Source organism: Triturus cristatus, chromosome 5_2 (genome assembly GCF_964204655.1).
Source record: "Triturus cristatus chromosome 5_2, aTriCri1.1, whole genome shotgun sequence".
NCBI lineage: Eukaryota > Metazoa > Chordata > Amphibia > Caudata > Salamandridae > Triturus > Triturus cristatus.
The window spans coordinates 230887491-230910965 of record NC_140588.1 but is presented as its reverse complement, the minus strand read 5'-3'; the positions used below and the strand labels follow the sequence as shown (position 1 = coordinate 230910965).

General features: G+C 47.9%; 1 protein-coding gene across 1 annotated transcript in view; it reads right to left on the bottom strand.

Annotated features, from left to right (window-relative positions):
• CARMIL1 (capping protein regulator and myosin 1 linker 1) overlaps positions 1 to 23475 on the bottom strand; it is a 995540-nt gene that overhangs the window by 651763 nt on the left and 320302 nt on the right. Inside the window, exon 3 of the mRNA XM_085607022.1 lies at positions 19836 to 19886. Coding sequence (XP_085463148.1) covers positions 19836 to 19886 — 51 coding nt within the window. The remainder of the gene's footprint in view (positions 1 to 19835; positions 19887 to 23475) is intronic.

Sequence of the window (23475 nt, the reverse complement as noted above, 5' to 3'; positions counted from 1 at the left end):
TCTCCACACGCCGAGTGGGGTGCTCCCTTCGGGTTTTTTTTTTTTTTTTTTTTTAAAGGGGGGGCCTGGGCCGTGGATGCTTGGCCAATATCGAACCTTTGACTTGCTTTGCCCATCAAGGTTTTTATAACTAATGTTTTATCCTATAAACAAATACAAATGGAGATTTTAATAATGTCTAGATCTAATATTTATTGTTTTACACTTTGAAATGCTGCTTTCTTCCTTTTTCAATATATTGCATTCTGTAATGGTTTTGATTAACCGAACAAATAAAGTATTCATTCATTGGGGGGCGTGGCCACGCAATCGACCAAGATGGCCGCTTGTTGCTGAAGCCACGTCGATCGAACCAGCTAAGCGGCATTATCACCCGACATTGGCATTGCAAATGCCCCAAGCGAAAGCGCTGAACCCGCCCTGACTGCAGTGTGCTGGCTCTGGGGCTGTGAGGTGCCTCCGGAGCTTAGATCCAGAGCAGATCGGCTGAGGGGCGGAGAACTACGCACAGAGCTCGGAGCGCCTCATGCTGATAGAGGCAGAGTCCGGGAGGCATGCGGCGGGAGCGCGCGGTGGTTCGCATCACTGGGCAGGGAGGCGAACTGCGGGGCTGCAGAGGTGTTCCCCCTCCTATTACACCGCGGGTGGGGTCTGTGCGCAGCTGTGCTGGATCTTGCCTGGGCCCCACGAGCGTACACTCACCATTCCTGAGGCCACGCGGAGGACGGGGCCCGCGGTGTGCCTGCGGGCCACCTAACTGACGGCGGCTAAGCGTGGTCAACGGGGGGGGTGGGTCACTAGCGGCCCCTGCTCCCACCTCGACGAGACATCGAGCCCTGGAGCGTTCTCCGGCTCCCTGAACAGCTGAGGTCCAAGATCGACGGCGGCTGCCTCCAGACATCTCCAGCTGCCAGTGACAGGCCATATTCCCACTGGGCATCTCCGTTCTTGGCAGCTTTTTCCACACATGAAGCAGCTGGTCTCCTGTCTATCGTCTGCAAGAGCGCACTTCTTCGCAACGCTACACTGCTTCTTGGTGATCCTTGGCCAGAGGAGACTGGGCCTACTATATTCAACAACAGAGTTTGGTTACAGGAACTGGGTCTTCTGCTTTCTGGCTCCCCCTCCCCTAACTCAGGATAAAATCACAGCACGCTATGGGGTTGTCGAGACACAGGCAGCTTTTGGTGCTAGTCCCTGGCTGTGTCTTTCCTGTAGCCTGAACTTGCCCACTCACTTTGCCACCACTAACCACACCGAGCGTGGCCCCTGTTGCCGCACACCACTGTGACTTGCTGGCTTGCCCCCTGGAGCCTGGCCTGGAATCCGCCCACTACATATCAGCGCAAACCCTTTCAGCGGTTCGCCTGCACTACGGTCCCACGGCATGGGCCGAAAGGTCCCCAAACAAAAGACCTTCCCTTTTGAGAAGATCACCGACAAGGTCACTGAGGACGGCTCGGGCATGGCAGATAACGCGCAGGGCGCAGAACACACGTACGAGCTCCTGGCACTGTCTGCAGCCATGCCCCAGGAGATGAGGGCTGGCTTCAAGGCCTTGGATGGGCGGTTCGACGCTTTAGGCAGAAGTCTGGCGGACATGGGGGCCAAGATCCAGGTCCGTGACCGACGACTCGATGTGGCTGATGAAGCGCGCATCTCAGACATCGAGGATAGCACTGCGCAGTCCTCGAAACGTCTGGAACGCGTTGAGCGCATACTAAAAGAGGTAGCTGTAAAGAATGAGGACCTGGAGATGCGCAACAGGCGCAACAACATTCGTATACTGAGAGTCCCTGAGTCCACAGCCACTGGCTGTCTGGATGTTTTCTTCGAGACTCTATTGTCAGATCTATTTGGGAGAGAAGCCTTCACCCCGGGGTTTGTGATAGAAAGGGCACACAGATCCCTGGGTCCTCGGCCCAATCCAGGATGCCCTCCCAGACCTATCATTGCCCGTGTGATGAACTTCAGGGACCGTGACACCACTTTGCGCCTCGCCAGGAAGTGTGGCGACACCATAGGTCAGGGTTCTAAACTGTCTCTCTATCCAGACTTCACTGTAATGGTACAGGATGCCTGCCGCAAGTACAATGGAGTGAAGGCTACTCTCAGAAACATGGGCTTAAAATATGGCATGCTATAGCCCGCCAGGCTGCGGATAGATGTGGGTGGTCGTTCCCGCATATTTGACTCTCCTACAGAGGCGCAAGAATTCTGCCATGCGTATAAACAAAGCAATAATCGATCGGGGGCTGGGAGGTGGCCCTTCTCCGCTACACAATGGCTCGGATGCCAGTGTCGAACTCTTTACAAATTCTGGTACTGGATAATTTTGCAGTGATGGTCAATTTCAGTTTTTGTGCAATTAGATGGGGATGATAACCCTGATCCTTCTGTTATGTTTTATATAGCTGGTCGACAGCCGAGGCGTTGCCACCCCTCAGGGTGTACACCCGGGGTTTGTAATTGTTCTTTAGGATGTACCCTTCTTGGGGTCCTTCATTTAACTGTACTGTTCATTGGTACTCCATGGTATGCTTTTTCTTGTGGTTTTGCCTCACTTTGGGTGCAATGAGGCTGGGTGGGGGGTGGGGGAGAGGTATCTTTTGTAGGTTGAGTGTTTCAAGTGATTTATTGAACGTGGTCACTGATACAGTTTCGTATTTTTAACTGTTTCTTGTTTGCACAGTATCGCACGCATAAGCTAGATGGCCCAGCTAGGAAACGTTGAAGGTCCCTCTGCCTTGTCCTTAATGTCCAGGAATGTTCGAGGTCTGAATGACAATCGCAAACGTAGACAGGTGGTTCATTATTTATTGAGATACAAGGTTGACATTGCATTTTTGCAGGAAACACACCTTCCCAAATCTGACACGGCCCGCTTTGCAGCTTGTTGGGGGGCACACAGATATTTCGCCAACTACTGCAGTTATGCCAGAGGCACAGCCATTCTCATTCACAAAAGGATACCCTTCTGCCTCGGCTCAATGGTGGGGGATGATGAAGGTAGATATCTCATCATCACAGGCACACTCATGGGACACTACATGGCGCTGATATGTGTATATGGACCGAGCACAGACATCTCTGACTTTTTTCAAGCACTGTCTGCTTAACTGATGAAGTTAGAACCTTGCTTCCTCTTGTTTGGCGGAGACTTCAATTTACTCCTCAACCCTGGCCTGGACAGCACAGCCACTTCTCCAGACACCAAACCTAGAGCGCGACGTGGTTTGTAAGAGCTCTGCGAGCAGCACTCTCTACTAGATATCTGGCAACACCGTAACCCAGCAAGTACTGACTACAATTATTATTCTGGCCAGTACAACACATGGACCAGGATAGATTATTGGCTCCATTCCCCTGGCGTGGTCAACTGGTTCCGGTCTTTAGCGACGCTTCCACGGACTTATTCTTACCATTCTCCGGTGCAGCTGATCCTTGGGGTACCTCGTCCAGAGGGGTATGAGCGACAATGGAGCCCTCCTGGACGATCTCTTTAATACAGAGGTGCGGGAAGCCATTGAGAACTATTTCTCCATCAACACAGGCTCCATAGACACTTGGGCGGTGCTTTGGGAGGAGTGTATATCCGGGGCGTATGCATTTCCAAACTTGCAGGAGTACTTAAAGACCTCCGCAACACACTAGCGCGTATAGAATGTGAGCTCACAGCCTTAGATTCCACTACACTCAGATACTGAAGGACAATGATTGGCCCTGCTGGCTGAGTTTCGTGAGATTGCAGATCGCAAGGTACTATTTTTAAGCAAATATCTATCTGCCCGTCGATATGGGGAGGGTGAGAGACTGGGAAGAGTGTTGGTGCAGACGCTCCGGCCCCCTTACGGTAGAGCGTACATCACTGAACTGCACTCATCCGACACTCAGACTCACACCTCCACTATGGAGATACGAAATACATTTTTGGATTACTTTTCGTCCCTGTACAAGACTAAGCTAGGGAGTGACCTCACGGCCCAGGAATCCTATCTATCCGAAATTGCACTGGTGTACCTGGAAAAGGACATGCAGGACTTCCTGGTCGAGCCTATCTCAGAGGCTAATGTCCTAGGAGCCATTGATGCTCTCCGTGGCTCCTCAGCCCCTGGTTTAGATGGCTTCACTGGAGATTTATATAAGGCTTACAAGGACATACTGGCGCCGCAATTGAAATAACTGTATGCCGAAGCACTGGAGAAGCAGATTCTTTCTCCCACACTCTGTGAAGCTGTCATTATCCTACTTCCTAAACCGGGCAAAGATTTGTCCCTCTGTAGCTCCTACAGACCCCTGTCACTGCAAATCTTATACTACGAAATATTAGCTTATATTATCGCCAACCGCCTCTCCCAGTTGATGGAATATATTATATCACCAACCCAATCCGGGTTCGTCCCCAATCGCTCCACATCATTAAACCTCAGGATACTTTTCTCAGTTCTCCACAGAATCGATCCCAACGTTCCCGCAGCTGCAATCCTTCTTGACACAGAGAAGGCCTTCGATTCTCTGGAATGGCCCTTCTTCCTTTCGGTTATGCAACGTATGGGCATGCCAATGGGCTTTATATCCACCACTGGGCTTCTATACCGCAAGCCCACTGCAAGACTCCGCCTAAATGGTACACTGTCCCGGCCCTTTTCATTATTCCGCGGCACCCGACAGGGATGCCCATTATCTCCCCTTTTGTTCATCCTGGCCATGGATCCCTTGATCCGTCAGTTCCAGGAACGACACCTACACAGAGGCTTACAGTTCAACACTGGCCCGCTACTTGTCTCCCTATATGCAGACGACACGATCCTCTACATCAGAGATCCCCAGAATAATTTAGATCCATTCATTCGTGAAATACTCCGATTTGGCAGTTTCTCGGGATTGGGCATCAACTGGCATAAATCGATGATATATCCTTTGACCAGCAGTACAACTCCATGGGAGTGCGAGTTTTCCCTCGAGTGGTGTGCAGACTCGGTAAAGTACTTAGGCATCCACATTCACTTAGATACTTCTCAGATCATCAGCTTGAATTATGGGCGAGCGGTGTGCGCCTTGAAAACACAGGTGGAACGTTGGCTGAAATTGCCACTGTCCATTGCAGGCAGAGTCGCCATACTTAAAATGGTGGTGCTCCCCAAATTTTTCTACCTTTTTAACAATATCCCCATACCCCTTACGAATGGTTTCTTTTTACCGCTGCGCAAACACCTAATCCAATTGGTGTGGGGGGGGGGGAACGTGCGCGCGTTGGATGGTGGGTGCTCACTCTTCCTTAGGATAGAGGCAGTTATGGAGTCTCTGATCTCCAAACATATTATTTGGGAGCTCAATGCTGCTACGCCTATGCCTGGTTTCACCCAGACTCTAGAATCCCATACCTGCGCCCAGAGGTGGACTTTGACCTGCCTGAAAGACTGGCCACTGTGTTACCAAAAGGCATGCCTAGAGACACGACTGATATGGAGTAGTTTCTTACCTGTAACTCCAGTTCTGTAGTAGGGGTATCTCTGTTATAGTCATAATCTATGAATAGTCCCGCCCATGTGCGGGGACCCCGGAGCAATCAAAATATCTCTTAAGCTGTCCTGCATTTGCAAACCTGCAAAGACACTTAAGAGACAGACAAAATAATACAGCCTAATAACAATATGGCTGCACTGGCCAGCACTTCATCTGAAGTGAACACAAAAGCCAAAATAAAGTTTAAATGTCATTTTTATTCACATCTGACATGTTCCTTTATTGTATCGCACTCCCTTCACCAAAATCCCTTTAAACAATAGAGAGGAAGGGGTGGACAGACAAGCCCTATAGGCTGTCATTATGTGTCTGCTAAAAGGATACCGTGCCTTTAAGGAACTCTCCAGAGACCCCCGGTATCCCAGGATGCACAGCCAAAGCAAGTTACTTTCAGTTCTTTTTGAAGGTGTATAACAACAGGCCTGATACTGCCAGTTTACTCCACCGGGGAGGAGGGAGGGTCGCTTATGACTATAACAGAGATACCCCTACTACAGAACTGGAGTTACAGGTAAGAAACTACTCCTTCTGTAGTAGGGGATCTCTGTATATAGTCATAATCTATTAATAGAATGGCAAGCCCATCCCAACCAACAAACAGCGGTGGAGTAAAAACCGAACACCAACAAATTACTGTGCAAACAAATTCCTCAGCGAAGCATGTCCAACCTGCGCATCTGCCCTAGCATCAGAGTCCAGGCAGTAATGCTTTGTAAACGTATGGACCGACTTCCAGGTGGCAGCCTTACAAATGTCAGCGATTGGAACATTCCTAAGCAAAGCTGTAGTCGCTGCTTTGCCCCTAGTCGAATGCGCTGTAGGCTTACCCCCCTAACGTCTTATTAGCTTTCTGATAACAGAGCTGAATACAGGACACAATCCATCTGGAGATGGACTGTTTCGAGGTAGCTAGACCAGTTCTTACCGAACCATAATTTACAAACAGTTGATCCGACCTGCGGATGTCTTTTGTCTTATCTAGATAGAATTTCAACACTCTACGCACATCTAGTGAATGCAGAGACCTCTCCGCCGGAGAGGAGGGATGCTGAAAAAATGTAGGCAAAGTTATCATTTGATTTACATGGAAATCAGATATCACTTTAGGTAAAAACTTAGGATGAGTACGCATTACCACTTTAGAAGCATGGAATACAGTATACGGCTCTTGACAACACAGAGCCTGAATCTCACTTACTCTCCTGGCCGATGTAATGGCCACAAGGAATGCAGCCTTCCAGGACAAATGCTGCAGAGAAGCCTTATGAATAGGCTCAAAAGGCTCCCTCATTAATCTGGACAACACCACGTTTAATTCCCATGGTGGAGAAGGTCGTCTAACAGGGGGAAACACCTTACGCAAACCCTCCAAAAAATCTTTAATCACAGGGATTTGAAAAAATGAGGTTTGGGAAGGGCCCTTTCTATACGCAGTCAGAGCTGCGAGATGAACTTTAATAGACTGAAAGTTAAGCCCAGATTGAGCTAACTGCAGCAGATAAGGCAGAATAACATCTTCTTTGCAGGATGTAGGGTCAATGTCCTTTGCCGTGCACCATAAGCAGAATCTCTTCCACTTATAGGCGTAAGAAGTCCTCGTCGACGGTCTCTTCGCCTCTTTCAAGATCTCCATACAGTTCAAGTGTCCATACTGTACTAGCTCAGGAGCCATGCTGCCAAACTCAATGACGAGAGATTGGGGTGAACCATCTGTCCTCCGAATTTCGGGAGAAGGTCCGGCCGACACGGCAGGCGCCGGTGTGGCAGAACAGACCGGTGAAGAAGGTCGGTGAACCACCATTGCCTCGGCCACTCCGGAGCAATCAGGATCATCCTGGCTCTGGATTGCGACAGCTTGATCAGCACCGCCGGAATCAGGGGAATGGGTGGAAAGGCGTAGAGAAAGTTGTTGGACCAGCTGATCCATAGGGCATTCCCCAGTGTCCCTGGTTGGTAGTACCTGGACACGAAGTCGCGGCATTTGCTGTTTTTTGCCGTAGCGAACAGATCGATATCCGGAGTGCCCCACTGTGCGAAGACGTCTCTGAGCACGTCGTCGTTTAGCACCCACTCGTGATTTTCTTGAACGAGCCTGCTGAGCGCATCGGCTTGGGCATTCTGCACTCCCGGCAGATGGGTTGCCGTGATCGTTAGGTTCCTGGCCACTAGCCAATTCCAGATCGTCTGCGCCTCCCGAGACAGTGTGCGTGAACGGGAGCCCCCCTGCTTGTTGAGGTAATACATGGTAGTAGTATTGTCCGTCTGAACTAGCAGGGAGTTCGTCTTGAAGGAGGGATGGAACGCCTTCAGGGCCAAGTGTACTGCTCTGAGTTCCAAAAAGTTGATGTGGTAAGTCATCTCCGTCTGTGACCATATCCCCTGAATCTGAAGAGGGCCCGAATGCGCTCCCCAGCCCTGGAGAGACGCATCGGTCACTATGGTCTGGACCGGAATATCCTTGTGAAAGGGAGTCCCCTTGCAGACATTCTCTGAGGAGCACCACCATTTCAGAGACTGTAGAGCGTGTTGGGACAGATGAATCTTGTCCTCCCAACGCCCCCGCCTCTGGTCCCATTGATCCTCCAGACATTCCTGCAGAGGCCTCATATGCAGACGTGCATGGGGGGTGAGAAAGATGCAGGAAGCCATCGACCCCAGTAAAGAGGACACCGTCCTCACTGTAGGACAGTGGGCTGAGAGGAGGTGCAGGGCCTTCCCACGGATCGATAAGCGTCTCTCCTCCGAAGGACACACGCTTGCGTTCAAGGTATTGACTGAGGCCCCCAAGTACTGGTTTCGACATGTTGATGTGCAGTCCCAGGCGATGAAGCAAGGCAGCTGTCCTGTTGAAGTGACACTGGGCTTCCCGGTACGTGGAAGCTTTGATCAGCCAATCGTCCAGGTATGGATACACAAACACTTTGTTCTTCCGCAAGTGTGCTGCCACCACTGCCATGCACTTGGAGAACGTCCTTGGTGCAGACTTCAGACCAAACGGGAGTACTGTATACTGGTAATGGTTGTTGCCTACCAGAAACCTCAGGAATTTGCGATGCTTTTGTGCGATCGGCACATGAAAGTAAGCGTCCTGCAGATCTATGGCGCACAGCCAGTATCCTCGATGCAGCTGAGGGTAAATCTGATGCAGGGACAACATACAGAACTTTTCTCTGCGGATCCACTTGTTTGCTTGACGCAGATCTAGAATAGGCCTGAACTCGTTCTTGTCCTTTTTTCTGACGAGAAAGTACCTGGAGTAGAGACCTTTTCCTTTTTGCCTCAACGGAACAGTTTCTATCGCCTTCTTCTTTAACAGAACGTCCGCCTCCCACTGGAGCTCTCGCACCATGTAGGGAGAGCGCACTGGTGGAATCTGTGGAGGCGGGCTGGTGAAACGAAGACTGTATCCATTGCAAACAATATTCAGCACCCACTTGTCCTGAGTTATTGTCCTCCACTCTGCCAGGTAGTATTGAATACTTCCCCCCACCGGAGCGGGTAACGGATGAGGGGGAAGTGACCTTTCAGGGCTTCGACCCGGCCGGGCCTTTGTTCCCCGACGAGGATTGATGCTGGCCTCTGCCCCTCTGGCGCTTTTGAAAGGACTGCCTCGGGAACTGTTGTTGTTGCTGGTGTTGTTGCTGTTGACAAGACTGACGCCCCTGGCCGCGTTGCTTAGAATAACGCCTGCCATAGGAACGGAATGACCTCTTCTGTTCCTTGGGTTTTTCCAACCCAACGGCCTTCAGGGTTTCTGCCTCGGCCTTCATGCGGGCCATCTCGTCATCCGCATGAGACCCGAACAACGTCGTGCCAGAGAAAGGCAGGTTAGCAATCTTTTGCTGCGCTTCAGGTTTTAGAGAGGTAAGCCTCAGCCAGGAATGCCTCCTCATGTGTACTCCATGACAGTACCCATGGGCCTCCAGCAACGATACATCCCCCGCCGCACTGATGATCTGGTTGGAGACCATCATGCCCTCGTTCAACACCTCCTGGAAGTCCTCCCGTTTATCCCTAGGCAGGGAGGCAGCAAACTGTTGCAGGGAGTCTCAAAGCGATCGGTCATAGCGACCCAGCAGAGCGGAGGCGCTAGCAGCCTTCATAGTCGTGGCCGACGTAGAGCACATTCTCCTCCCCAAGGAGTCCATCTTGCGACTCTCCTTGTCTGGAGGAGCCGTGGAAGAGGGCGTCGTGGAGTGTTGTTTCCGAGCCGCAACCACAATGACAGAGTCCGGGGGAGGGTCCACCCTGAGGAACGCCGGGTCCGAATCAGGGGCCCTGTACTTTTTCTGCAACCTTGAGGGAGCAGACTTCACCACAGCAGGCGTCAAGAAGACCTCCATGGCTGGTTCCTCCAAACCTGGAACCAAAGGAAGGAGGGGGCGTGACAGGTGAGCCTTGTGCAATGTCTCAAATATCACAGAGGTAGTGGGAACCGGGACTGCTACTGAGATTCCCAATTTCGCCGCCCCCCTCATCAGTACATCCTGGAAAGTGGCAATATCATCCACCGGCGAGATTCTAGTAGGCGGTGTTTCCGACAACGAGGGGGAAAGCCGTCCATTGCCAGAAGAGTCCGAATACCTCGTGCCTCTGGAACGAGATCTATATCTCCGTCGTCCATGCCTTGTGTGAGTGGACGATCTGTGTCTGCTCCGTGACCTCCGGCAAGATCGAGAGCGTGATCTCAGTCTGCGTGGGGCCTTAGGAATCACCGGTAGCCGAAGAGACGGCGGGAGCTGTGGCACCGGCGGTGGCGGAGGTGGCGTAGGTCGCTTAGGAGGAGGAGGAGGAGGAGGAGGAGGAGGCGGAGGAGGCGTAGGAGGCTTCTGAGGCAGCGGCTGAGGGAGAGGCTCGGAGCTCCATCACTCCTTGCAGGAGAACCCGGACCAGCACTGTCTGGACTCCAGTCCACCCTTCTCTTCTTGGCGGGCCTATCCCGTGCTGAAGTAAACGAGGGGGAGCGCCGTCGTCTCCTAGATCCACAACTGGAGATCGTAATCACCGAAGACGTGTTACCAGATGTCACCGACATCGAACTGATCGTCGACCTCGTACGGCGTCTCCTCGCAGTTCGGCGTCCCCTCGACGTCGAACGGTGGCCCCTCGACGTCGAACGGCGGGTCGACGGAGAGCCTCTCGACGTCGACGGTGAACGATGTCTCCTCGACGGCGATCTCCCTCGCCTCGACGGCGACCTGTGCCTCGACGGTGACCTGTGCCTCGACGGCGATCTGTGCCTCGACGGCGATCTCCTCCGTCTCGACGGCATTCGCCGGCGTCTCGACGTCGATGTCGTCGGCGTCGATCCATGAGTCGACGGCGCAGGAGACGAGCGGGGTCGCCTCGACGGTGAGCTGCGCTGTCTGTGGGGCTCGGTACGACGTTGATGGTGTGTCGACGGCGACTGTGGAATCCTCGACGGCGACCTAGTCCTAGGTCTCGCCGGCCCCTCTCTCGACATCGAACGTCGAGAACGCCGAGATCCAGAGCCCTGGATCGACGGCGAACACACCGGTGCTTTACCTCTCGCTGTCGACGTCGTCGCCTTCGACGTCGAACGCGACCTACCAGCCGGTAGGTGTCGTTTCTGCTCCTTTTTCTGCCCGGAGGTCCCTCCAGTGGCTGAAGCATGGGCAGAGGAAGGGGAATGGGAACCCCCATGCCCCGAAGTCCCACCTGTCCTCTGCTTCTCCTGTCCCTGGAGGCGAATCTTCTCTCTGTCCCTCAGGGTCCTCTTGGAGAAGGTCTTGCAGATGTCACATGTAGCAGGGACATGTGAAGACGATAAGCAGAGGATACAGACATCATGTGGGTCCGTCTTGGCCATTTTCCTCCCACACTCAGGGCATTTATCAAATAAAGCCATGCTAAGAGTGGGTCAAACTGCACCAAATTGCAGGATGCAGTAGAGAAAGGCTCTAGACGTCGAATGAACAAACTTTTCTATCAAAAAACCAATTTTTAACCAAATAACCACCCAAAAGGGTAGAGCTCAAGCACCAGGGTCCTGCTAGCAGGAGCCGGAAAAAAGAACTGAAAGTAACTTGCTTTGGCTGTGCATCCTGGGATACCGGGGGTCTCTGGAGAGTTCCTTAAAGGCACGGTATCCTTTTAGCAGACACATAATGACAGCCTATAGGGCTTGTCTGTCCACCCCTTCCTCTCTATTGTTTAAAGGGATTTTGGTGAAGGGAGTGTGATACAATAAAGGAACATGTCAGATGTGAATAAAAATGACATTTAAACTTTATTTTGGCTTTTGTGTTCACTTCAGATGAAGTGCTGACCAGTGCAGCCATATTGTTATTAGGCTGTATTATTTTGTCTGTCTCTTAAGTGTCTTTGCAGGTTTGCAAATGCAGGACAGCTTAAGAGATATTTTGATTGCTCCGGGGTCCCCGCACATGGGCGGGACTATTCATAGATTATGACTATACACAGAGATCCCCTACTACAGAAACAGACAGTCTCCACCACTTGCTGGGCATGGGACAAGCTGTGTCGTCTCACCGGGGCCGTCACATTGTATTCACCTGCCTTGCCTATCCCCAACCCTCCGTGGCTGCAAATAACTGAAGAGAAGCTGGTGCAACTCACTTTGGCCAAATTTGCACATTTCCAAGATGGGAGATTTATACCCGGAGGGTCACATCTTCTCGGAGTCAGAAGATTGCTTATTTCCAAGACATACCCTTCATGGATAACTTCATATTGGGGCGCGTTCGTTCGGCATTACTTGCCGCTCTGCCTATCTACCCTTTGGAGCCTGACGCTTTCGGGCCTCTTACACTGCTCATAGAGAGCAAGACTGGTGCCCACCTCATATCTAAACTTCGCTGTTCCGCTGCTGGTTATCATGCCGCCGGTTCATTTACGAACATTGAGATTAATTGGTCCAACAATGGATTTATAACCTACCTGACCTACTATCCTGTGTCTACACGTGACTTTTTTGTAATAAGATCTTGCCTTCGTTTTTATACCTGTGGATGTGCTATTACACACCTACTGTGCGGTTCGACTTTGTGATCTGGGTTTCCCCTGATTCTACGAATTTGGAATAGGATTACTTAAGTTACCTACTCTGTGCCCTGAAGAAGTTCCTGTGTGTTAGGAACGAAACGCGTTGGCTGCCTTGTTTGCTTAATAAATACGAAGATCGAGAGAAGATCTTTTGGAATACATATCAATTTGGACCTGGTTATTTGAGTGCACCTTCCGTTGTGTATAAACTCATATCTAAACTTTATAAAACAGTTGCCAAACTGAGACCGGTAAAAGGTGACAAAGTACGTACTGCATGGGAGAAGGACTTGGGCTGCGCCATCACTGACGACCAATGGGAGAAGTGCTGTGAGGTCATGAGAGACGTTTCTCTTAATAGCAGGCACAAACTTCTTCATTTTAAATTCCTACGCCGTGCTTATTTTACCCCTGCATTTGCCCACAGACTAGATCCATCAAGACCACACAATTGTCAGAAATGTAATGCCTCACACGCAGATTTCGCACACCTCGCTTGGACCTGTCCTAAACTGACGATCTATTGGTAGCAAGTCCACAGCGCACTGGAAGGCATGACGAAACTGTCACTTATCCCCACACCTGAAGTAGCACTGCTAGGGTACACAGTTAATTTTCCAAAAAAGGTCAGACGATTTGCATCGCTGGGTCTTCTACTTTCTAAAAGGGAAGTGGCATTGTGCTGGGGCCGCAGAGCTGCCCCTAATCTGAAGGGATGGCTGCGCAGCCTTGCATATTACAACGTCAATAGTGAAATATATGCCGTCATGATGCCGAGCTCATCTCGTCCTAAGGACATATGGGGCCCATATCGGGTCTATGTGGAGGCGATGCGACAGAACTCACTGGTACCAGAGGGCGTGGGGTAACTACCACTCTGTATCATACATACCAGGTCTCTCCAATCGAGCCCTTTATTGAGGTATTTGCCTTTAAAGAGGTTGGGCGTTGTCTTTCTGTTTTGGGCAGGAACAGCATGAAGTGAATGTATTGATGGTAATTGGACCGTAATTCGGAAGAGGCTAATGGGACAATAAGTTGAATGATGTATTATTGTAGGCATCTTGAAGCTCCAAAAATGTGTGTGACATATTTGTGTATCCAACTTGACTTTATACAATCTGTAATTGTGACGGACAATGACTAACCAATACTGCAGTGCTATGACTGAGAAAATTCGAAAAAAAAAGTAAAAAAAAAAAAAGCATTAATTCATTCATTCGCGTACACTATTGAGTGTGACTTTGGGTAATTTCGGCGTTGTGTTTGCCTGACATGGAGGATACATTTTTTTCTATTATACTGTTAGCTGCACTAATTATGGATTAATGTCTTAGATTGAGATGTCACGGTTACAAATTATGATACTTTAGATTTTGTATTATCAATATTTTTGAGAGCCAGCATTATCTAATTGACACAATTCTGTGCGGCGATGTTGCTTAATTCAACTGTAATTTATATATTTTACTTGTAGTAACTAAATAATAATGACAATTTCCATCTACGTGTCTATCTTATGTACATAGAATCTTGAAGATCTACTTCATCCAAATTAAGTGCCCCTGCCCATCTAGCCCCTATTGCCACGGATTGCTAAGTGCTCCAGGGTGTCATCATGCTGCTCATCATTTTTAGCTCATACAAAGTAATTCCCAGTTCTCTCACATCTGGTGACATTAACACAATGAGGACAAAAATTGTGAGAACTGAATGAAGCCTGAACTTTGACTTCCTTCAAAACAACTATTCAAATGAACAGCTGCCCTATTCCACCTCACATTATTCCAGATGGAATTTGATGTTGTGCTCAGTACTTCTGCATAACTTGACCACACCTGGTACCCAAGCCAAGCAATGTTTTACTCTTGATTACCATCTTTTTATTTGCAACCAACTGGATAACATTTTAATACTAATTCCTGTCACCTGTATCTTCTTTGGAGGATTAAAATAATGTTCCCTCCCTGAGACTTCTGTACTAAGGTTTAAGCTGTTGGTGTTCCTCACAGTGACGTGGCAAATGAGAGAGGGGAGAGGATGAGGCGTAATGGCCAGAGCTCCCGACTTTGGAGCTAGGTAACCAGGTTTGAGGTACATCTGATGCATAAATATGGGGTTAATGTGACATATGTGACCCTAGCTATAGAGTAATGCGTGTTCCCTCTTCCTAAGTGAACCATCCATTTGTTAAATGGTCCAAAGAAGGCCGAATAATATTGCAGATATGGTGGCTTCAAAATCTTAATTCTACTTTGAATGTATGAGATAGCCAAGGTTCATGGAGGCCCTGCACAATCTGAGGCCTCAGGCTGCCCCTCAGATTACATGGGCTTTCTATTGATAAAATCTGGTTCTTTGAGATCGGGCTAGTCCTCTTTTGATATCTACTGAAGCAAACGACCTAGCGCCATATATCATTCTTAGAATGTAAACACTGGCCAGGGCAGAGGGTGAAGTGCTCAGTTCAGTAAGTCCAAGTTCATTCTGAAAACTTGAAATTCAAGGTGTTAAAGACCACGGATGCTGCTTTGATATTATGACAGAGGAAATACCTCACTGTACACATGTAAATCAGGCTTTGCTTTCTTTCTGCTACTGACTTTACAAAACAGTGGAGAACCTCAAGGATATATGCAGATCTGCTGGAGTACAGCATAAAACCTCTATTCCATTTCCTTTTGTTTTGTATTATATATAAGTGAGGGAGCGCAAAGTGTATAAAACAGTGCTAATGCAGCATTATGCCAGGAATCTTGCAATACTGATTCAGACTTTAGCACCTAATGTCCCTGATGGGCTGGAAGAAAAAGTAAAGAACGTTTCAAATTCAAGACCTAAATTATGTCAGATCAAGGAGTTCGCCCTTCCCACCAGCGAGTCCACCAACATCCCTCCCTCACAAGACCTCTGCGACAAACCCAGCACCTTTTTCCACCACAAAATCAAGAGCATCTACGACAACTTCGACGAAGACAACCAACACACTAAACCCTCACCAACCACCCCCAACACCCTGAAGCCAGTGATCGGAAACTAGACAGCACTCACCACCGAAGACACACTGAAGACAATTAAGTCAATCTACTCCGGGGCCGCCACGGACCCCTCCCCCACCACATTTTCAACAGAGCCGCTGACACCATCACACCCATGCTCTGCCACACCATCAACGGCTCCCTGGCAACCGCCTCGTTCCCTGACGACTGGAAACATGCTGAAATCAACCCCCTCCTGAAGAAACCATCGGCGGACCCCACCGACCTCAAAAACTACAAATCCATCTCCCTGCTCCCGTTCCCAGCGAAAGTCATCGAGAAAGCCATCAACAGCCAACTCGCCACATTCATCGAAGAGCACAACATCCTCGACGCCTCCCAATCTGGCTTCAGAAAAAAACACAGTACGAAAACCGCCCTCCTAGCTACAACAGACGACATCCGTACCATACTGGACAAAGGAGAAACAGCAGGCCTCATCCTCCTCGACCTTTCAGCGGCGTTCGACACAGTCTCTCACTGCACCCTAATACGCAGACTCCACGACGCAGGGATCCAAGACAAGGCCCTCGACTGGATCCGCTCCTTCCTCTTCGGCAGAACGCAGTGGGTCAGACTCCCCCCTTTCCTCTCGGACCCTACACCTACCACCTGCAGAGACCCCCCTGGGGTCCTCCCTCAGCCCTACGCTCTTCAACGTCTACATGGCTCAGCTCGCCCCCAATGTCAGAACCTACGGACTCAACATTGTGTCATACGCAGACAACACCCAACTCATCCTCTCCCTATCCAACGAACCCAACACCGCCAGACACAACTTTCGAGAAGGCATGGAAGCAGTCGCCAAATGGATGAAAAACAGCTGCCTACAACTAAACACCAACAAAACGGAAGTACTCGTCATGGGCCAAAACCCCCACGCCTGGAATGACACCTGGTGGCCCCCGGCCCTCGGAAGCCCGCCCACCCCCACGGACCATGCACGCAACCTGGGAATCATCCTTGACTCAGAGCTCAAAATGGACCACCAGATCAACTCCGTCTCGTCCTTCTGATTCCACAACCTCTGCCTCCTACATAAGACCTTCAAATTGATCCACCTCGAACACAGAAAGACCGTCACTCACGCCCTGGTCACCAACAGGCTCGACTACGGCAACGCACTCTATGCCGGACTAAACAAACACCTCACCCGCAAGCTACAGAACATCCAAAACGTCGCCGCAAGACTGGTCCTCAACCTGCCAAGACACTGCTACATTTCCCAGCACCTGTGCACACTCCACTGGCTCCCCATCGAAGCTATAGTCACCTTCAAGATGCTAACCACGCTCACAAGGCCCTCCACGACACCGGACCAGCATACCTGAACAGCCAACTCAAATTCCACACACCTCAAAGGACCGTACGATCAGCCCAGCTCTCCTACGCCGTGGTCCCCCGCACCAGAAAGACCAGATCGGGAGACCGCTCCTTCTCCTTCTGCACGGCCAGAGCCTTGAACGACTTCCGCTCCACCTCAGACAGATAAAATCGCTCCCCATCTTCGCAAGAAACCTCAAAACCTGGCTCTTCGACAGACCCCCTCCTTGATGGACTGGAACAGACTCCCCCCACCCCCCAGCACCTTGAGACCCTTACGGGTGGGAAGTCGCGCTTAACAAACACCTGATTGAGATTAACATCGCACTCCCACATTTTGTTTTCCCAAAGTAAATTTCGGGAGGTCAAACCTGCCAAAATTTATCAATGAAAAATGGCAAGTATTTACCAGAACATGTCAATTTTAGGGCAGTAAACACCCAAGTTGTTATTCCCCAAAAGTTGCACAGCTGCTATTTATAGCACCTGAAAAATAAAGACTCCTGCAGAGTCAGATTTTCTAGGATGCAAATAATTTTGCACAAACACTTTTACATGGAGGAGGAGACAGGTCAACTCATGGTTGCGGTGCATACACACACAAATGGTTATGCTTATGATAGACTTTGGCCTATATCAGGGGCAGCTCCTCCATTATGGTGAAGTAGAGTCGTCCCACTGCTGGAACCAGCAGACACATGTAAAATAAAATGATAATAAAGAAGGTAATAAAACTGCTTTATTACCATTTTATTTTACTCCAGAGCCGCCGCTGAGTCTTGAGGGAGGAGCCATCAGGAGCAGGAGGATGGTAGGCTCAGGGCACTGCCAGTGCGTATGGAGGTTTGGCCGGCCATCTTAGGATGGCCAAACCGACGTGTGCACTTGGATATCTCCAGGCTATTGCTTGGAGATATCGGCAGGACTTAGGGCGCAGGCTCCCAGTCCCTGCTGGAGCATGGAACCAGCCCGCTCCGCCCAATCTCTATGCTGCTCTCATGCTGGGTAATACCAGCATGAGTGTAGCGTCTAGATTGGCACAGGGGAGTTTGGGAGCCTGTGTGAACATCGTCTGAAGAGTTGGCGGATGTCACGCTGCAGGTACGTTTTTAAAAATAATTATTCCCCCTCCCTCATCGATTTCCCCAGCTAGCAGCCGCCACTGGCTGATACCACTGTCTCACTGTCCTTCTTTTCCAAATTCATCTAGAGACTTCTCAGGGTGATATTTTTGCTCCTAGTAGTCTGATGGTTGAGACCAAAGGACACTTTGATGCAGTGAGGGTCAGAACGCCCACAATCAATGACAGACAGGACTGCTGTTCCTTCAATACATCAAGAGTACATTAAAAGATTATGCTTTAGACTCAACCTTTAAAACTAGAACCAGCCTTCAGCTCCCCTTATTACACATTTGTGTACACCCACTTGAGAACCTTTTCACTGCGCATAGCGATGTCAGATTACTGGTCTACTTTTGTGATGAATATTTCATATACAAAAAGGAACAATATATACATTTAGAAACAAATAATATGCATTAGATGAAGTACTTGTTTTGTTTTTAGTGTGAAGTTCTACTGCAATGATAAACTTCTATTGATGAATTCAATTCGATAGTGAATACTATTTTACGTTGAGAGTCATTAACTATACTATTTGAATAGATCCGCAGGAACCCTTTCTGTTCTCTACTGTATGTAGTACCCAGGCCAGGTTCCTAGTAGGAGGCAGATTCTTTGCACACCTAGCACTGGCCACTCGTAATGAGGCCCAGGTATTCTTAATCACTCAGTTGATATTAAGAGAGATCCGTAACAAGCGTAATTTACCTTTCTTAAGATACCGTTGATCTTTAAACCATCACATGACTACCTGATATCTTCTCATGAAATGTTTCAATGATTATTATCAGGCCACTGGAATTATGCGATACTGCGGTCGCTGCATTTTCTGCACATTTATGGATTTTTCACCTAATCTATCATATGCTGTATAAACTGCAGATTTTAACAAAAATATTTTTATGTCAAAGGGTTCAGAAGCTATTAAAAAGCAGCAACAGCACTGATTGGTTACATTTCAGGTGCTTATGTATGTGTTAGGGTATTAACCAGGCACTAATGCGGTGAAACCTTAACCCTTGTAGTATTAACAGAAGTGAAAATAACAAAATAATGCAGTAATACTATCATAAAATGTCCTGCCTCATACTTGATAATTTGCCTTTTCATGCCACATAATAGTTCACCCTCTTGCATAATTTGGTCCTTCCCTGCCATACAATTCCAGTGACCCTGATTACTATATATGATGTACTGAGCTGTTCCTTAATGGCAATGCTAACATACAATAAGAGTGAAAGGAGAAACTAAGCCTTCATCTAGTAAAAAAAAGAAAAAAGATGAATGCAAACTCTTACATCTGCTCATTTACATCTTATGGCCACCCCTAAGTACCTCAGAGCTCGCAAAGGCGGTCGCTCTTTCCAAGTGCCTGGACTTTGGAATAAGCTACCTCTTCCACTTAGGCAAGCTACCAACTTGCTTGCTTTCAGGAAACAACTGAAAACCTGGCTGTTCCAAAAAACAAGTTAATTCATCTTTTCTTTTTTTCCTTTCACTTTCCTTTCCTCTGGTTCTTCTTGTTTGCTTTTCTGTCTTAGCGTCGGGACACTCTTCTGAGTAGCTGTGCGCTCTATAAATTTACTTTAACATAACATAACATTTAACAAACTGGTGTATTTGCAGGTTTAAGTATAAACCATCTCTTGGTCAAGGAGGTGAGCCCCATCAGGGGGTCCAGACAGCACATCAATGCAGAAGCACAGCTCTGATAACAGTGGGGTGTATTTTCACAAGAGCAGAAAATCCACATCAAGGTGACATTTTGGAAAGCAGGAGAGATAAAGTTTCAAGTTACCTTGGTGGGGACTCGAGCAGTCAGAATAAAGGCCCGGCATGATGTAAGAGCCTGTGGAACAAAATCACAAAAAAGTAAGTCAACAATGGAGGACACGTGTAGATGAAGAGTTTGATTAGAAATACTAAACTATTGTGCATGAGAAGTGTAAAATATCCCCGCAACCACGCACACGCCCCTCACATATTTCACAGAATTGAATCAAGAACCACTTCCCGCCATCCCTTCTTAAATCACAGAGCGAGGGTGGTGAACAAACACGGCTTGTGAAGGCGTTCGCCCTCCCGTTGTTTCTTACACTGCCACGCTCAGTCAGTGTTTCTTCCAATATGTTTATCGAAAAAACAATGTCCTACAATGTATACATGGTATATAGCAACTCTTACAAACCGAATTTAAAAAGTGAACACACAAAACTGCATTAGCTTAAGTAACATTTACACATATTAGCCTAGTGTGTGAAGAGGCCAATAGGAGCCATAGAGAATAAATGGGTTACAAGGTATTTTCTGATGCACAAGTAGATGGCAGGGAATTCATTCAATTTTGAAGTTGATATTTTAATCAAGCAGAGGTATTTGGTCAGTACTGGGTTTTTTTTCCGGTGGCACCCTGGGCGGCCACTTAAAACTGCCTTGCAAAGAATAAGAAATGCCTGCATAGGATTGCAATATCCAGTAGGCACAAAATAAATATTTGGTAACTTGGCTATTTTCAACTGTAAGTTGTGTTAATTTATGTGTAAAGAAATATGTTCTGCGGAGAAGAGCAAAGGGGGTCCCTCATGGAAGCTGCAGGGGTCCCATGTAGACCTGCTGTCAAGTTCACATGGCTTTCTATTTTCCTCCCTTATTCGAACCAAGGTCACACTGTGCGTCCGCATTCATAGACTTTCAAATGCAGTCAAGTAGCCAGAAGGTGACACGGTGACGCGTATCTAAACAAATGCTCTCATTCTGCAAGCTCAGTGTGCGACAAATTGTTCTTTATTATTGATTTCACGTTTTATAACACAGCTGAAAGCAAAGGTACTGTGTACAGACCATGCATTCATGCCCTTTTGATTAACTAACATCATGGAACTAGGGTCTGATCATAATTGTTTCTGTAAATATATCAGTGTCATGGATGCACTGCTTGCAATAAATGACTGTAATAAAAACATCCGGTACAATTTACGAGGCAGCGTTTCTGCACCCGAGTCTTTTATGTTTTCATTAAATATAAATTTGCTTCATAAGAATTCTGCCCGCAGTTGCTGTACGTCCTGAATAATTAATAAATTACTCACCTGCTTTAATAACTTTATAATCTTATTCTTAAACCACTTTTTATTCTCAGTGTAAAGGGCAGAACTGGACACTGTCTTTGAAGAGCTGTGCCGGACCCCCGCGTCAATCAACCCCTCCCTCCGCATGGAACTCCCTATCCGTAGATGGTGCTGCCCACATTCACACAGTGGAGCTGGATGGTTGCAGGCTCAGCTCCCGCCCACACCCCACGCACCACCGTCGCAACCTGTAGTCAGCATTTATCACACGCACAAGAGGTTGGGGCCGGGGTGCAAAGCCCATAGGGCTCAAAGGGATTCAACCCCCCAACCTCCCCCGTCACCCCTCCATCCCCCGTCGTGTGTGTCAGCCCGGGCTGAGACAACTTCCCCCAAACACACAGACAGTTCTTGAGCTGCTGTGGGCTGGCTAGTCTGGCGTCTTATCGCTGCCACAGCCGAGTATTTCACAGGAACGAGGCTTTGTTGTTTTTTCACCCGTTCCTAGAGCCACGGCATCTCCACTTTGCCTATTCCTTAAAGTTGCTAATTACTTTTGCTGCAACAGCGTGAGAATGCAATTCCTGAAAAGTAACCCTAGGCTTTATGTTTTTTAAATAGCTCGAACTCCACCCGAAGATATTGAGGCACTTTGTTCGAGCACCAGTTACATTATTTAAGGACACCTTGTTGGAAGCATTCCCCCCAAAATGTGGCTTTACATTGCTGGAAGTATCAGCCGACCTCCAAAATTTGACTCTAGTTGCACCCCTGGGGTTGGGGGTATTACTGAAAGCTGCAAGCCCCAACAGAGACCTCTCCATTGGGAAAACCAGTCAGCAGGAAATAGTCTGTACTCAGATTCAAAACAGCACTAAGAAACCAGGTAACTGCTAAATACTACACTAGTACTGGATTAAACCCTGGGTAGTTGAAATGTCACCACTTCCCCTTGCAAATTATCTCCAAATACCCAGTGCACCAGATTTGTTTTGTTACAAACGGCCAGCTGCCAGAAGATGAGCTTTTTTTTTTGTTCAAAATGTTTCATTAGATGAATGTTTCATAAATATTAAAAACACAAGACAAAAAATATTACCGAACAGTAAGGTATAGGTACATACTATAACATAAGAAATATAGACAACCAGTAATAATGAAATAGAATACCTATACCAGCATTAATAATTATATAGTAGATATAAAAAAGATAATACAAACAAAAAAGGGCTACACTGAACATCAGTTGATTGATAAAAATTCAAATAAGCATTTTAAATTGAAGAACATGCAATGATAAAGGAGTACAAACTGGACCACATAGACCTAGAAGGAGAGGAATCATTAGGAGAGGGTGGAAAAGAGCATTGCCCACGTCTAAGAAAAAGAATCCATTCCCACCATGCATTAACTGAAATGAATGTAGCGTTTTTCCAATTACAGGTAATAGATTTGATTGCAGTAGAAATAAAAAAGTCAAACAATTTACAATCCATAGGGGATAATGTAGATTTAAAAAGAGAAGATTTGAAGATTAGAATATGAAAATATAAAGTTGTTCAGATCTTAAGGATCTGGGTTATAATATTCCTTCCATAGGTCTAATAAGAACTGATGAATAATAGAACAATTGAAAAATAAATGTCGTAGGTCACCAGCTGCAGACTTACAATGCCAACAATTTGGAGTATCTAGAAGTTGAGCTTTAAATAGTTTGTCTGGAGTCCAGAAGCATTAGTAAAGGAGATAAACATTAGTTTGTACAAGAGTAGCCGGAAGATAGTTAGCTGTGTTGGATTTCCAAATATCCTTCCAGGCAGCCACGGCCCGTATAGGGCGTGTTAGCGGGGCGGTGGCGGGGGAGGGGCAGGGTGGGGGGTTGTAAAATGCGGCATACGGCCGATTTCAGGTAAGTTACGGAAAAAAAAAACGAATTTCGTTGCGCGTGCTGCATCGCCAAATGCGATGCAGCGCGCGCAACAACATTTGTTTTATTTATTGTTTTCGTAACTTACCTGAAATCGGCCGTATGCCGCATTTTACAACCCCCCACCCTGCCCCTACCCCACCCCACGTCACCACCCCGCTAACACACCCTATACGGGCCGTGGCTGCTTCCAGGATATTTTAGAAGATTGAAGATTTATGTGTAGTGAACATTTTTGATTAAAATGTAAGAAGGAGTAATTAGAAGTGGTAAGTTTTTTATATAATTTAGAGGCTATATGTCCTGAGCGGCTGAACACAGAAATACAAAACTCTACACCAGAGGACTGAGACATAGAAAGTAATTGCGGATAGGCATTAAGAACAGTATTACATAGTAATGTATATTTGGGTAATTCAGACAAAGGTAGGTTGTATTTAGCT